General features: G+C 37.1%; 1 protein-coding gene across 2 annotated transcripts in view; it reads left to right on the plus strand.

Annotated features, from left to right (window-relative positions):
* EFTUD1 (elongation factor Tu GTP binding domain containing 1) overlaps positions 1–16587 on the plus strand; it is a 154148-nt gene that overhangs the window by 29572 nt on the left and 107989 nt on the right. For both annotated transcript variants that reach the window (XM_011983678.1, XM_011983680.1), the window contains 5 exons: positions 6203–6326; positions 8066–8142; positions 8859–8995; positions 9600–9722; positions 11889–11988. In XM_011983678.1, coding sequence (XP_011839068.1) covers positions 6203–6326; positions 8066–8142; positions 8859–8995; positions 9600–9722; positions 11889–11988 — 561 coding nt within the window. The remainder of the gene's footprint in view (positions 1–6202; positions 6327–8065; positions 8143–8858; positions 8996–9599; positions 9723–11888; positions 11989–16587) is intronic.

Here is a 16587-nt window from a genome sequence, read left to right on the forward strand (position 1 = left end):
GGCTAGTTTTTTGTGGTTTTTTTAGTCTTGCTTATTGCCCAAGTTGTAGTGTAGTGACGCAATCTTGACTCACTGCAACCTCCGCCTCCCAGGTGCAAGTGATTCTCCTGCCTCAACCTCCTGAGTAGCTGGGACTACAGGTGCACACCACCATTCCCAGCTAATTTTTGTGTTTCTTTTAGTAGAGACGAGGTTTCACCATGTTAGCCAAGCTGATCTCAAACTCCTGACCTCAGGTGATCCGCCTCGGCCTCCCAAAGTGCTGGGATTACAGGCGTGAGCCACCACTCCCAACCATCAAAGTGAGCAAAGTTTTTAATTTGACCGAAGTGTCCTTTATCATTTTTTCTTTTTATGGATCTTGATTTTAGAGTCAAGTTGAAGAACTCTTTGCCTAGCTCTAGATCCTAAAGATTGTCTCTCATTTTTTTCTAAAAGTTTTAGTTTTACTTTTTACATTTAAGTCTGTGACCCATTTTGAGTTAATTTTTGTATAAAGTGTGAGGCTTGGATTGAGGTTTTCTTTTGTGGGAGAAGAGGGCCTTTGAATTTCCATTTACTCTAGAACCCTTTGTTGAAAAGGTTATCTCTTCTCTGTTGAATTGCTTTTGTGCCTTTGTCAAAATCAGTTGGGCATACTTGTGTGGGTCTGTTTCTGGGTGTTTTGTTCTGTTCCTTTAATCTATGTGTCTGTCTTTCCAACAGTACCACATAATTTTGATTAGTATAGCTACATTAATAAGTCTTGAAATCAGGTAGATTATTTCTGTCCACATTATTTTTATTTTTCAAAATTACTTTTGCTGTTCAAGGCATTTGCCTTTCCATGTAAATTTTATAGTAATCTTACCTATATCTACAAAAACATCTTGCTAGGATTTGGATGGAAATTGCTTGGTAAACCTGTTAATTTGGGGAGAATTTTGACATCTCTGCTGTGTTGAATCTTTTCTATTCCATGCCTCACACTATACCTCTCCATTTATTTAACATTTTAAAAAAATATTTTGTGATCATTTTGTAGTTTTCAGCATACAAGTGCTGTACATGTTAAGGTAGATTTACACTTAATTTTTCATTTTTCTGAATGATTATAAGTGATATTTTTAATTTTGGTGTTCACACATCTAGTATATAGAAATACAATTAATTTTTATATGTTGATCTTGTATACTGTCACCTTGCTGAACTCACTTGAAGTTCTTTGTAGATATTTTTGAATTTGCTGCGAGACAATCATGTCTGCAAATAGGAATTGTTGTATTTTTTTTCCTTTTCTATCTCCATGCTATTTTCTCTTTTGCTGATTGCATTAGCTAGAATTTCCAGCACTATTTGACTGACAGTGATGAGAATTTCCTTGCCTTGTTCTCGATCTAGGAGGAAAGCATTAAGTCTTTCACCATTAGAAATAATGTTAGGTCTGCAGGCTGTTTTTAGATGTCCGTTATCAAGTTGAGGAAGTCCCCTAATATTTTTCTGAATGTCATTATTATGAATGTGTCCAGTTTTGTCACATACCTTTTCTGTATTGATTAATATATTTGTATGAGTTTTCTTCTTTAGCTTGTTAATATGGTATATTACATTGATTGATGTTTTTGAATATTGAGCCAGTCTTGCATTTCTTTACAGATTTTATATACAATTGATTTTTAACTTTATTCTTGAGTAAATTGAAATGTGTACCACAAATGGATCCCACCTTATTCCTTAGCTCAGTTTATTTCCTGTCAGTTTTTTTTATCTTCTTAGAGTTATTTATACATAGATGAACAAATATATTTATATCAACTTTTATACCAACAGTAGCAAAAGTTAGTCTAGCTTTAATGAAGATGTACATGTGCAAGATATTGAGTTAGTCACTTTATTTAAATTATTTCGCCAAATTCTGACAACACTCCTTTGAAATAGATACTACTATTTATTATCTAAGTCTCAAGAACATTGAGTAAATTTTGTTCAACATCACTCGACTAATAAGAGGCAGGCTGATATTAAGATTAAAGTCTGCCTGACTCTGAATCCTGTCTTTTTTTGACATGGTTCTTCTCTAGTGTCTGCCCTATGGGGTATAAGGATTCTTATTTCTTCTTATTGCCTCTCCCGGATTTGTACATGCTGAGGCCGTGTTAACAGTGATATTAGATTTCAGAATGGAGTAGGTAATTGATCACGTTTTTTTAACTATAGCAATTTCTGACTTGTGGAATCAAAAAATCCAAATGTAGTTAAAAGATTATTACTTTGAGAAAAATGTCTGTGTTTTGGATAAGTAATAGTGGGACCATAACGACCTTTACTTTAGTTGTGGGCTTGATATTGCATGTAATTTACGGGAATCATAGAACTAAAACTGATGCAGTAGGAGAAAACAGAGTTTCTTCATGAAACATGTATCAGTATGACTTAGAATTGGAAAGAAAGAAAGGATCAGGAGCTGACTAGAATGCAAGGCTTGGAGTAGCCTAACAAATCTCTGGCTTCATTTTTTAAAATATATTTTCCTTTTTACAGGAACTTGTTCTCCAGTTTCCCTTTGACCAGATTTTGTCTTGGGCAGTGTAATATAATATCATAACTTTCTGTTTATAATAAATGATAGATACCTTAGTCCATTTGATGCCCGAAAGGTCATACCAGACTTAAATAAATTGAGGTAATGTGTATATGATAAAAATAGAAATTGTGAACCTGCTGAGAATTTGCACTTTTCATATATGGTTGATGGGTTGTCATTATCACCTTTCTAGGCCTCAGTTTACTTATCTGAAAAAACAAGAATATTGGGTTAAGATGATTTCAAGACTTTCTTCAGATTCATTCACAGTGATTCATTCAGTCGTGTAATAGGGTCAGACCTGTTGATTTCCTGATTTGTGAGCATTCTGGTAGTAAACCACAAGGTGGGAGGCTTGTCCCTTTCTTACAGTGATTTTCATAAGTAATTTAATGTTTTATGTCAATTTTAGTCAATCACACAAATTGGGGGAAGTTTATTGTGGAAGGAAAAGGAATGGGGAGAAAGTTGAATGGATAGAATAAGGGTAATTTACAGAGCTCTTACTTCTGACATTTTTAGATACTGTCAGCCAATAAATGAATGTTCCCCTGTGTTAGACAAGGTCAGATTTAGAGATCGGCTAGTGTCTGTTCTCAACAAGTTGATATGTGAATTTATGGGAAAGTAGTGGTGGAAATGAAAGCACCAGAGACTTTTCCTTCCCTTTTTCCTCTAAAATGTCACTGAATAGGCCAAGTTGACAGCTGCATGTGTCACAAAAGTGGAAAATGAGCACATTTCAGAATTTGCAAGATGGTTCTATAAACTCTCTGCAGTGGGAAAGGATTAAGAAGTGTGACTAGAGGCTGAACCTAGGTCTTCTGCCTAAATCTGTCCTGTTAATTGATGTTAATCTGGGAGAGTCTGCTCTGAAAAGCAGAAGCACATTGACTTGGATGGGTAGCAGCAAGAATCTAAGTTCTTGCTTTAGATACATAGAACTGAGTCCCCAAACTTATAGCATAGGGACAGGAGAAAAGAGACAATGAGAAGCCCTTTGTAATAGATTTACTTGTCTTTGTGTAACCGTGTCTTGGTACAGTGTCTTAGAATTCTGTAGTTAACAGTAATCCACTTTGTAGCTTGGAGGGCAAAAGGGTGTGTGGTTCAGTAATTTCATACTTGACTGAGTTGTCATTCATGAAGATAGGCAACGAATAGATCAGTAGTCTTGGAATATAAATCGGTCTGCAGGTCTCTTAGACTCTTGTTTGCAGTTACTCTGTAGAGGAAACGAATTAAAATAGAATTCAAGAATGGAGAAGTGCTAGAAATTGTCAGTGTTTAAAAATTGTAACTGTTTAATGACAAAAATAAATAAAAGCACTAGCAGTAATGGGGAATGGGTTGGTGTTAAGCAAATTTTGTGGTAACTATGGAATAAAAAATATTGAAAAGGATAAGAAACAAGATTTTGAAAGATTTATGTACCCATGTGTGTACACAGGTGTGAATATTTTATGTGGTGGACTAGAAGAGCCTAGCCTAAGCAAATGGGCAAATGTCTTACTATAATTTATGATTTTGATAGGGGTTTTAGAGTATTTATAAAAATCTTTAAGTTTACCACTTTCAGAATTAAGAGCAGGGTATTTATCTGACATCATTATAAAAGATAAAAGAATGTATAATACAGTCTGGGTAACACAACTCAACATTTTTTTAAAAAATCCTGAAAGAATAGAAACCACACTGGAAATCTAACTGATCAAAACAGTTGTACCGATAAATGATTGCCCCAATAAATGTATCAAATCCCCTATTAAGGAGATATTTTTTAGAAAGGAAATTTTATTAAAAAAATAAATCCAGACGTTTACTACGTAAAAGAGATAAACATAAAGCGTAATGGACAGAGGCTAAATACCAAAGCTTTAGATCAGATTATGTCAACCAAATGTGAATGAAAAGGGAGAGGTTTGGCAACATTAACAATAAAATAGGATTTATGGTAAATGAATTATGGCATAAGGATCATTTTCGCATAGATAATTGACACATTTACTAGTGAAGAGATTAGCTATCAATTATCAGAACAACAAAGTGCATGAGACAAAAATAGAACTATAAGTAGAACTCTGCAGGCACATGGTTTAGGGGAGATTTTCACAGGTTAAGTAGACAGGAACATGAACCATATGAATAGAATAATTAAAGTCAGAATGTAAGTGTCAGTTAAAGATATAAAAAAATTGGTTCTATATCAGGTGAAAAAATAATTCAAATTTAAAAGAAAGAAAATGTCACAGGTTTCATGTGTTCATCACTCAGTCATTAGCTCCGGTTTTAACCATCTAAGAAGGACCCAAGTTGCCAATGTGGAGAGCAAAGCTTCAGCTGTATTTGTTGAGGCCCCAGGGAGCATCACTGCTAAAGAATAGGGCTCCCTTCTACAGTTAGGTTGGAGAATGCCTGGGAAGTCAGTCCATAGTAGTTGCCTCCTATTGTTTCCTTCCACGTGTAGACCTTGGACCTGCCTGTAGGTCCTGAATTGGATTTGCAAATCTGCATGGCAGGTTGCAGCCTGCCTAGCAAAACTGGGTGTTGACAAATGAAAAGCCGCAGAGATAAGGGTATCCTGACTTAACATCTGGAAGTAAGGCTCTGTGCGCCATTCTGGGTGTGCAGAAACACAGGAAGCCAGGAGGAGGCCTGACTCTTTAGCGATCCACTGGTTAGGCAACAAGGCAGAGCCTGCTTTCTTTTTGAGGCATAGGAACTCTACCAGTGGTTGTCAGCCTTTCAGATTGTGTTCATTTGTGGAGGAGTGATTAAAGAGTCACCTGTGAACAAAGATAGTTTTATTTATTCTTTTCTAATCAGTATACTTTTTATTTCCTTTTCTTGCGTGATTGCATTAGGTTGGGCTTTTCAGTATGGTGTGGAAAAAAAACTGGGAATATCCTTTTTTTTTTTTTTTTTTCCTGAGCAGGCATCTTTTAAGATGCTGGTACTTTGAAAATTCTAATCTCAAACCTTAGATTAAATTAGGTTGTTCTCTAAAGACAAAGCGTTTCTTAGGTCCTTTATCCAGACAACGCAGATGCTATATGTAGCACCCTTAGTTGTTGTTGACTGTCCTCCTGTGATGGGAGGTCATGGTGGTAACTGGTTTCTCTGTGGGCTGATGCGAGTTAAGTCAGTGTGTGTATGTTTATCATTAATCTAGGATAATAAACACCTTGTTTTGGCAGGTTGTGGCTCAAGAGTTTCTTTCATTTGTGAGCAACTGTCACAGCAGTGAGTAGCTGAAATAAAATTTTATGGCTGGCATAGTTGTGACAGGCAGCTGGAGCTTGCATTTTCTTGGCTTTGGCCCTAGTTTTATCTTGTTTTACACATGCAAAATTAAGAAACAAAGCTATAGCATGTATTACAATTCATATTAATGTAGACCTGAACATGGGCTTTGGAGCCAGACTGCTTGGATTTAAAGCCCCACCTCACTTCTTCCCTGCATGATATTTCTGTGCTTCATTACCCTTTTCTGTAAAATGGGGAAGTTCTGTAGGATAGTGGATTAAGTTTAGTAATACACGTGTAAACAAGTTTGAACAGTACCTGTCACAGAAATGTTCAAATGTTACCTATGCTAATCGTTGTTATTAATAACGTGAACATTTGGTCTTCTTTCAGAATTGAGCACTTCGCCAGAATCTACAGTCAAAAAATTGGCATCAAAAAGGAAGTTCTTATGAAAACCTTGTGGGGAGATTACTGTATAAATATGAAGGCTAAAAAGATCATGAAGGGTGATCAGGTAATGTGGTGTATGTCCCTTTTGATTGCTGGTCATGTTCTTGCCCTATGAAAATCTATCCTGTAATATCTTTAATAAATGTAATTCAGCTTTAATTTATTCAGGTGAGTTCATGAGGGAATTTTTACTGTATATAATTGGGAAAGGCTTACACGTCTCATATACAGGTATTATTCATATAGAGTTCTTAGTCCTTTTAAGTATAGTGAGCAAAGAACTGCTTTTTCTTTTCTTTTCTTTTCTTTTTTTTCAGAAGACCAAAAATCTTAGATCTTGGGCACCTGAAGACACACGTTTTGTGCCGTGCATTTGTTTGTCTCTGTCACCATAAAGAGATGTCTCTTCTAGACATCCCTGTATGGTTCACACTGTCCTAGTCTCAGTTGAAGCCTTATCTCCCTGCATGCTGGTCATCGTGCAGTGTAGATCGGGAGAGGTGGATGCTCCCTGAAACTCCTTCTATAGATAGAGGTGGTGTAGGAATGCTGTCATATACCCTCAAAGGATACTTTTCTTGGAGCTTTATTTTTTGATATAAAACCAGGATTTCATAAATTTATTCTCACTGAAAATCATATACATTTCTTTTTAGAAAGTACTCACAAGTATAAAGCCACAGCAAACAAAAAACTCGAAGCCAGCACTGCTAGTAGATGTTTGTAATTTCTTTCATTCTTTTTACATGGATATATACATCCCTCAGTTGAGATTATGCTGTTTATACAATGTAGCTGCCCTTTTGCTTTTGTCATATCATGAACATCTTCCCTTGCCATTAAAAGCTTTTTTATAAACCATATATTTTAAAGGGAATGAATATAGCTAAGTGGAAAAGAGCATGCCTTGAGAGTTGACTCTGTGTTTGAATTTTGGCTCCACCACTTACTGGCTGTATGACTTTTATCTCAGTTATTTCATATGTAAAATTAAGATAATAGCACTTATCTCATAGGATAGTTATGATGATTATATGAAATAATTCAGTAAGCACTCTGTTATTTTATTTTGTGAGACCACTATGATTTATGTAATCATTCTCTTAAGATTGGACATAGTTTTTTTCCAAATGTTTTGATATTGTACAATAGATATCTTTGTGGATAAGTTTTATGTCTTCATGATGCTTTTTTTTTTAAACTGAGCATTCTAAGCCAATGACTTTTAACTTCTTAATACTGTTGCCCGTAGTTCTTCAGAAAGGAGGTTTCAATTTATTAATATATCCCCCTTCATGTATATGGGAGAGTATACTCCTCAAGGTGCTCTTGCTAGTAACTTTTTGCGTAGTTTGGTAAGAGAAATGATGGAGTTTTTTGGGTTTTCAAAATTTTCCTATCCTTGTGAACTTTTAGAAATATGTTTAAGAATGCTTTATGTTTCTTCTAACATAATTTTAGACTGAAGTCCATGGAAAGAGCCTGCACGTGCAGAGTGAAGTTTTAGCTCTTGGCTTGGGTGCTGTGTGTATTTGTTTGATGGCAGCCATGGTAATATGACCCACGAATGGTCATGTCACTTGTAAAGTCTATGGTTCCCAGAGGAAAGAACAATGGATTATTATTAATTGTGGATTATTGGCTGTTTAAGTGCATTCTTATAACTACTTTCATCTACTTTATTTTTGAATAATTATTTTCAAGTAGAAATGAAACACATTGAGAATAAAAGCATGTCAAGAAGGAATATATAAATGCCTATTAAATGTTCAGGAACTTAAGCCCGTATATTCTTTTGTACAGGCCAAAGGAAAGAAACCTTTATTTGTACAGTTGATCCTGGAAAATATATGGAGTTTGTATGATGCTGTCTTGAAAAAGTAAGACTCTTAAGACATTGTTTACCTTTAGGCATCTTTAGGCAGTATAATTTGTCTCACTTTCCAGTTTGATGAGTCATACTTCAGAAAGCTGAGATGGACTGAGAAAGTGAACAGAGCTTCTACAGATGAGTTGATTACAGGGCTTGGAAGCAATTTAAAGAAGTCTGTGTAACCCAGCTAAAGGGTGATGTTGAAGGGACAGGATAGCAATATTTTATAGAGTGCTGAGGTGAAGAGATAAAAGGATAAAAAGAAACATTGGGTCTTTTTTTATGCAAACCCAGGTTTAAAAAATAGTTATTAAAGTAGAAAAGGTGCTTGATAGCTAGGATCATTAATGGGGAAGTGGAGAAATAACTTTTCTGGTATAAGTTTGCTTTAGTAAATTTACTTTCTGAGTTATTCCTGTGGTGGAATAATGACTTATTAGTACTTATTTGTAAGACTGCTTTACCACTTGATATAGTCTGCTTGAGGAGATTGGGGAGAAGTACTTCCTGGGAAGTCTTAAAGAAGGATTCACTTGAAAGTGTAAGAGTAGAAGTTGAGGAGGCTTTTTCTGTGGCAGAATTCCCTTCAATCATTTTTAGCTTTTTTTGAAAAAGTAACACATTAGGATAAAAATATGCCAGATAATGTTGGGTTCCTTTTCCCCACTGCCTGTTTTTATGTGCATATGACATTTCCGCCCTCCAATCTTGTGTTTACTATAGGGACAAAGACAAAATTGATAAAATAGTGACTTCTTTAGGATTAAAAATTGGAGCCCGGGAGGCACGACATTCAGACCCTAAAGTTCAGATCAACGCCATTTGCAGTCAGTGGCTACCCATATCCCATGCTGTTCTTGGTATCCTTTATTCTAATGGTTTTTAATGAAATAGTTTTGATAAAGCAAGAAAAAACAATGCGTTATGGCAACCAGGAAATTCTGTGGAAATAACATTCAATCCAAAATAAGTCTTCTCTGCTTATTTGGTGTTCTACCATGAAACTGTATTAAATACTTTAATAATTAATACACTAATACTAATTTATGTTAACATTACTAATAGTGAACTTCTTTAAGAAGACATTTCTTTTTGTGTTTATTTAGTAAACTGTAAAAATAAAAATGTTTACACTAAGATTTAAAAAAGATGTTTGTGTTAGATAACTGTTTCATTTCAAGGTCACCGATAGCCAACCTGCTAAGCTCTGTTCTCATTTGTTCCATGGGTCTCAGTGTTAAAGTATCTGTCATGAGGATCCTTTCTGAGCTTTTAGGAGTTTGTGAACTCCCTGAAATCGTGTGCATGTTTTGAGATGTGATGCATAAAGCAGTGTTGCCATATGGCACAGGCATTTTCTGTATGGACAGACTTTGTTACCTCAATATTTAGAACATACAGTGAATCTTCGCCTTGGTGGGAGGCACTGGCTCAAGGTTTTGAGTCCTTAACAACAGACTTCAGCGATGGTGTGTCAGAAACTTCCTAGTCCCCTTGATATTACAGCCGAGAGAGTGGAGAGACTGATGTGCACAGGATCACAAACCTTTGACTCTCTTCCACCAGAAACTCAAGCACTGAAAGCAGGTAAGGAGAGATGGACCTGTTGGAATATACCATGTCATTGACTGTCCTCCATCCAGGCTGCTCTAGACCAATTTGCTGAATGCTAGTTTGCTGAATGGCCAATTTGCCAAATGTCCACTTCCACAGATGAACAGTTTCACAAATGACCATTTCACCAGTTTTGCCTCCCACCCCCACCCCAAAGGTTTTCTTGTTACAGCCATTTTGCTCAGCCAGTACGATGAGAGACCAGCGACTTCCTGTACACATGCTCCTCGTGAGAAAAGAAGCTCCCATTCTGGACTTTGTAGGTTCCATGAAATTTGTCTCTATGTATTTTCTTTTCTCTAATTCTTTTCCTCCAGTTCTATTGCTTTTGTAACCCTGCCCCCAAACCACTACACTGTTGTTCTTGGCATCACTATTGACTTTTGGTTCATTAAATCTAATGACCAGTTTTCAGTCTTCATAGGACTAGATCTTCCACTCGCATTTGATGCAGGTGATCACTCCTCCTTGAAACAATTTCTTCCCTTGACTTCTAGGCTTCCATTGCTTCCATTCCCTTGCTTCTGCTTTTCTTCCTGTCTCCCTGGCTGCTTATACTTAATAAGGTCTTTTTGTGATTCCTCCCCATCTCCCTGGCTTTTTAACTTTGGTGTGCCCCAAGTAAGGTTCAAGTCTTTGATCCTCATCTATTTTACCTGCAGTCCCTCTTTTGATAATCTCATCCAATCTCAAGACTTTAAATGACAACTACATACTCATAATTCACACAATTGTGTATCTTCAGAGCATGTCTGTTTTCTGGACTCTGAACTGATATCTAGAACTCCCCCTATACTGTGTTTTCTAAGAAACATCTCAACTGAACATATCCCAAACTGGACTTTTTATCTTATCCCCAAGCCTGCTCACCTAGTCATTCCCATCTCAGGGGGACCTCAATCTTTTCATTTACTCAGTCCAAAAACCTTGGAGTCATCAATGGCCCTTATATTTATCTCACAGTCCAACATGCAGTCCATCATCCTGTTTATTCTTCCTTTGAAATATGGAATTCAGCTATTTCCCAATGTTTTCACTTCCTGGCCAACATGGTGAAACCTTGTCTCTACTAAAAATACAAAAATTAGCTGGGCGTGGTGGTACACGCTTGTAGTCCCTGGTACTTGGGAGGCTGAGGCAGGAGAACCACTTGAACCTGGGAGGCGAAGGTTGCAGTGAGCCGAGATAATGCCACTGCACTCCAGCCTGCGTGACAGAACGAGACTCCGTCTGAGAAAACAAACAACAACAACAACAAAACGACTAGTATCCCTGCTTTTGCTCTTGATTCCTGTTAGTGTTTTCTCAATAGTGCAGACAAAACAGAGTGATCCTCTTAAGATAAAAGTCAGGGCATGTCATTCTGTTCCTCATTCAAAGCTTCCACTGGCAAGACTTCTGATATATGTTTGATTCTTACTTCCTGTGGCTTTCTTTTTCCTTCTTTAAATTTTACTGTTGAATTCTTTGTATACAAATTATTTTAACGTGAGGTGATGGAGTTGTTTTAAAAAATTCAGTAATCAATGGTTTTTTACTTCCAATATAGGTTAAGGAAAATGTTCATATGTTAATACGTAATTGCGTTAAAATTTGTATATTTAAGGAGAATTGGTATCTTAATAATATTGAATCTTAATTTATTTCTAAGAATTTGTTAATATCATAATACAATATTTTTGTCCATTTTATTTTCTAACTTGTTATTGTGGGGGATTGGAAAAGCTATTGATTTTTATATATCTTATTAACAAGCTACCTTGTTGATTGTTGGCCTTTGGTAACATTCCTCAATTCTATTTTTTCTATACTTGATACAGTGAAAAATGTATTAGTGCTTATAGTAGGTGTTTAACCTCATTGCATAGCTTTAACTTTCATGTGGGATCCCTCACCCCATCAAATTTGCTTGCTTTTCCTTCCTTATTTCTGCCAATTCTGTTTGCTTTTGCTCTGCTATTCTTTCCTAGCAATCTTACCCTTTTCTAATTAAAATTCTTATCATAGTTGGAAAAAGTTATGGACTTCTGATGCATTTAGATAATGCGATGTTCTAAACATTTTAATTGTTTTCCAGAAAAATATGTGTTTTTTTAGTAATGGGAAAAATAGTGACATTTTTACTTCCTATTTGTTTAGCTTTTATGAAATGTGGAAGTGAGGAGACTGCTCCAGTTATCATATTTGTTTCCAAAATGTTTGCAGTTGATGCTAAGGCCTTGCCTCAGAATAAGCCAAGGTAAGGGAAGTGGGAAAGTTGGGCTGGGCTAGGAATATGGTATATGTTTGGTAGGATGTAGTTGGGGTGTGGATGGGGGTGGGGCACAGATAATGCTTTTCCTCCTTAACCCAGAATTCATTTCAAGCCAACCCCCAGGGTAACATACAATTTGTACAGTAATATATCCTTTTGTGATACCTCTGTAGGAGAAAGCTGTTGAAAGCAGCTCTGGGATTTTGAATTGAAGTGATGTAAGTTTGAAGAGTGGCGTTAGTAGCAGTAGCAACAGTTAACTTTTGTTGAACATGTTAGGCGAGTTCTAATCTAAGCCTCCTGCCTTGTCTCATCTAATTCTGTCTACCTCAGTAGAGATTATGAATGTATGAGTATCTCTGCTTCCCCGTGTGTATTATGTGTGCCCGGGTGTGGTGGGTGTAGGAGAGGGATATTTCTCAAGTTCCAGAGTCTTGGGGAATCTGTCTCTTCTACATTTCCTGTTTTTTGTGTGAGTTCCCCTCCTTCTGTCTCTGCTGCTTTCCCTACAAGTTTAGATTCTGATCATGTCTTGTGGATATTGTTGCAGCAACCTCCTAGCTGGTTCTCCTGCCCCATCTTTAGTTCCACCGATGCACTTGCCTTTCTTCCTTTAGAGTGATCTTTATAAAACTCAGCTATGAAGATATGTCTCTTGCTCAAAACCCTTAATGATTCTCACTGCTTTGAGCAGTTTTGATTCAAGTGTGAAGTGTTGGTGATGATTTCAGTGGTACTTAGGGAAACAAGTTTTAGTTTACTTAGTTGGCATATTTATTTTAATGTTTATTTGTGTGCATTGCCTGTGTATGTGTAGTGATAAAGCCTTTACTGTGATGAGATTTTAAAGTTTTATTGAGTTCAAAATGTTTGTGCATTTAAATAAGCATTAAATAAATAATATGCAGATATAGCAGAAATCATGAAAATAATATGTGAGTGACTGAAGGTCAGATCATCAGCCTGTGAAATAAACTTGAGCTGTCTTAGTGGCATTTCAGACCCACCGTGACCTGACCCCAAAACATGTTTTGACTAGATTTTTATTTCTGTTTCTCTAATATACTAGTGTCTGAACAAACGTCATATCTTTACTTGTGCTGTTCCTCCATCTGAGAAGGCTTCTTTTCTTCTGATAAAATTCTGTTTGTCCTTCAGCAGAAAGGTTATGCATTGTGTTTTAGTACTTCCCTAGTGATTTGGACATAGGTGTATTCAATAATTTTTGCCCTGGGGATAAGTAAAAGAATAGATGGGTGAGTAAATGAAGAATGAATGAGTGAATATCTGAATGGGGGAATGAACAGGTCAGTGAATGGGTGAATGAATGGCTAAATGAGTAAGTAAATGAGTGAATAATGGAACGAATGAATGCCCAAATATCTATCTAGGCTACTCCCAGATAATATTTCAGTGCTACATGTAGTAGCAATTTCTTGTGCTAACAATTTTAGGATACTGAATGTTTTTTGGCCATTGGCAGTATCTGAGAGATTCCAGTAGAATCATAGGGAATATCAGAGAATTGGAAAATTTGCTGTTAAGATTTGAAATACATGTATTTATATCATTTAAAATTCCTACCTCTACCTATCCTTCATTTCTTGCTGATGAATAATAGTATTATTATGCCTCTACTATTAATTACATTTTCTGTAAACATTTTTCTTAATAATTCATCATATGTTTTTCTGATTTTTAGTATATTTCTGATAGTGCAATCCATTCTATTCCATGAAGTTGTTTTATTGATTTTATTTTTGTCATTTGTTTTTTAACCAGTATATCAGGTTCAACAATTGTTACGTAATAATACAGTGTTTTCAGGTATACCTGGGTAAGGTCATCACCATTACTCTGTTCTTTTCCATCTTCTAGCTGATAGTTTTTTTCATTTAAGTTTTATTTTTTAAATTTAGGAAAATGTACCTTGGAAAGTTGGTTTGATAGCGTTTTCATCTCCATTGTATTAGATACCCAAGCCAGGAATAACAGAGTATTATTTTCCTTTCGTATAGAGTACAATGTATTAGTGATATGCGCCAGGGAGAAAAGTAAGGCAGGAAATGGGATTCGACATCCGCAAAGCCTAAGAATTTTTCCCTAACTTACTGAAGACACTGACGTTTACTCACTGCTCAACAGTGCCGCTTTGGGTGTAAATGAAGTGTGGGACTGTTACAGGACTTTATCCTTTGTTCTTGTGTTCTTGCCTCTTTTCTTTGCTTCTTCAAATTCACCTTCCAACATGACATTTGAATCTTCAGTCAACATTCTCACCTCTGGTCTCCTTCATCTCAGTATTAGTGACTATTGTCCCTTCAAGAAGTCCATGGTTAGTTTATAGCCTAAATAACTTCCCAGTCACAGCTGTTTCCTCACTAGTAGGGCCCCATTTTCTTGTAATTACATTTCTTTTTGTTCTCAGCAGATGCTGGATACACAGTGGGTACTTTTTACACATCCTTGCTGATTACTATCTGCTTTGTTCCCCTCTACCATCATTCCCAGTGCCCACAGCAGTGCGTGGCACACAGTAGTTGTTACTTGGATGGATGGATAGAAACATAGACAGACAGCAAGCATCTATACAGTTGATGCTTACTTAATGACCGTACATGCTGATTATTCCAGATCACTTCATGAACTTGGGCACATGAGGATTTAATCTGCAAGGTGAACAAATACACTTCCTTTTTCACTAAAACTAAAGTGAAATCACATTTATGTAAGATGACGATTTTATCATCTTTAATTCCTCCTGAAGGAAAGACATAACCTGGTGATAATGAGCATAGACCTTAGAGTCATACAGATCTGGATTTGAATGATGGCTCCTCCATTTAAAATCTGTGTGACTTTGGGTCGAGTTACTGAAGTTTTCAAAGTCTCCCTTTTCTTGTATGTAAAATAGGAATATGATATCTACTTCATTGAATGGTTGTGATAAATTATGTGCTATAATAATATGTAAAGTGATTAACACAGTCTCTGGATCATAATGATAAACCCGTTGGAAGAGACCATTTCTCTGTAGATACTAGCAGATACCTCTGGTATTTTTTCCCTTCTACTCTAACAATAAAAATGTGTTCTGCATTTGTATTTTAATTCACATTTTTCAGATATTCTTATGAGTTTTTAGCAAAAGTCTAGAAACAAGGAAAGTTGTCTAAGGATTGGTTGAAGGAACAGCTAGAGTGCTCAGCCTGGGGAAAAGAAGGGAGGCAGGGAAGGCATGAATGCAGGTGATTCAAAGGAAAGGGGAGGGAAGTAGGTTTGTTAGATGTTGCTCCAGAGGAGAGAACTGCGGCCATAGCTAGAAATTGCGAGGAAGCAGGGTTCATTCTGTATTTGAAAGTTCTGACATTTAGAGCTTCCTGTAATGAGGAGCTTGTCTCTTGCAGTGGTATTGTGGCCCCTTAGTGCCAGCAGTTTTTATTGCCTAATGAGGCACCTGACCAAACCAGGCTCAAGGATTGTTTCTCATGTTTTTGTATTCTGTTGCACAGCCCAGTGACCTGCAGCAGAGTGGGTGTGAGTGGAAGGGCCTGCTCTTGGAACTAAACCATTGATTTTGAGGGACAGGTGCTAAGGAAGGCAGAAGTAGTGTCTAGTCCTGGACACTAGGACTAGAGAAGTCTTGTCTAGCAGGAAGATATCTGAAGAGTATAGCAGTGGACAGTCAACGATTTAAGCAGTCACCTTCCAGGTTAGCTTACATGAACTAGAAAGGTAGGAGTTAGGCCACTTTGAATCAGGAGCCCTACCTGTATGTGGCCATTTGGAAGGCAAGTAGGCAGAATGGCTACCTGCATGGCTTCCATGGCTTACAGAGAGGGGAGGGGAATATGGCATGGCAAGATGGGGATGAAGGTTATCAGTTAGGTGTGAAGTCTGAGCTTGGGAAATAAAGCAGGAATCATAATGTAAAAGGTGAAGGACAACATGGGAGAGAGGCACAAAGTGTTGGGACCAGGAAGAGTTGTCTAGCTTCCAGAGCTGGAGCATAAAGTTAGGACCATAGGATTAGCCTGAGTGCTTTGATGCTCAGTCCCAGAGTATCAGGAGGCTAAAGATGCTGTTATTCTATCAGCCTTAGGACATGGATTGGTCTTGTTCATGTGCTGGGGTTGAGCATGCAGGTAGGTTCATAAGGACCCCTACATGGGAAGGGAGCCAAGTCCTAGGAAACAGTCTACCTGCCTGGTTTCTACCTTCCAAACCCAAACTCCCAAACAGAATTTGTGTTCGACTTAGTGCTCCCCTTTTGTCAACAACTTTCTGGTATTAAAACTCTGAATGCCTTCTCTATATCCTGACAGACATGAGGGTAATTCTTCAGGAAAAATAGCTTAATTACCTTCTCCACGCCCTCTCATTCTCATCCCCAGGGAAAACCACATATACACACCCACACCCTGCCTTTTCTGTGGTGGTACTTCTTGGGTGTAACACAGTGGCTGATATTTCAGTTTGACCTTCTAGCCCTGATGAATTGCCAGTACTCATCCTGACCTTGAACCCTTCCTCTTGAACCCCGGTTATTGAGGCCTTATGCTTGTTTCCCTGCCAGGGTTGTTC

This window comes from Mandrillus leucophaeus, unplaced genomic scaffold (assembly GCF_000951045.1).
Source record: "Mandrillus leucophaeus isolate KB7577 unplaced genomic scaffold, Mleu.le_1.0 Scaffold254, whole genome shotgun sequence".
Classification (NCBI taxonomy): Eukaryota; Metazoa; Chordata; class Mammalia; order Primates; family Cercopithecidae; genus Mandrillus; species Mandrillus leucophaeus.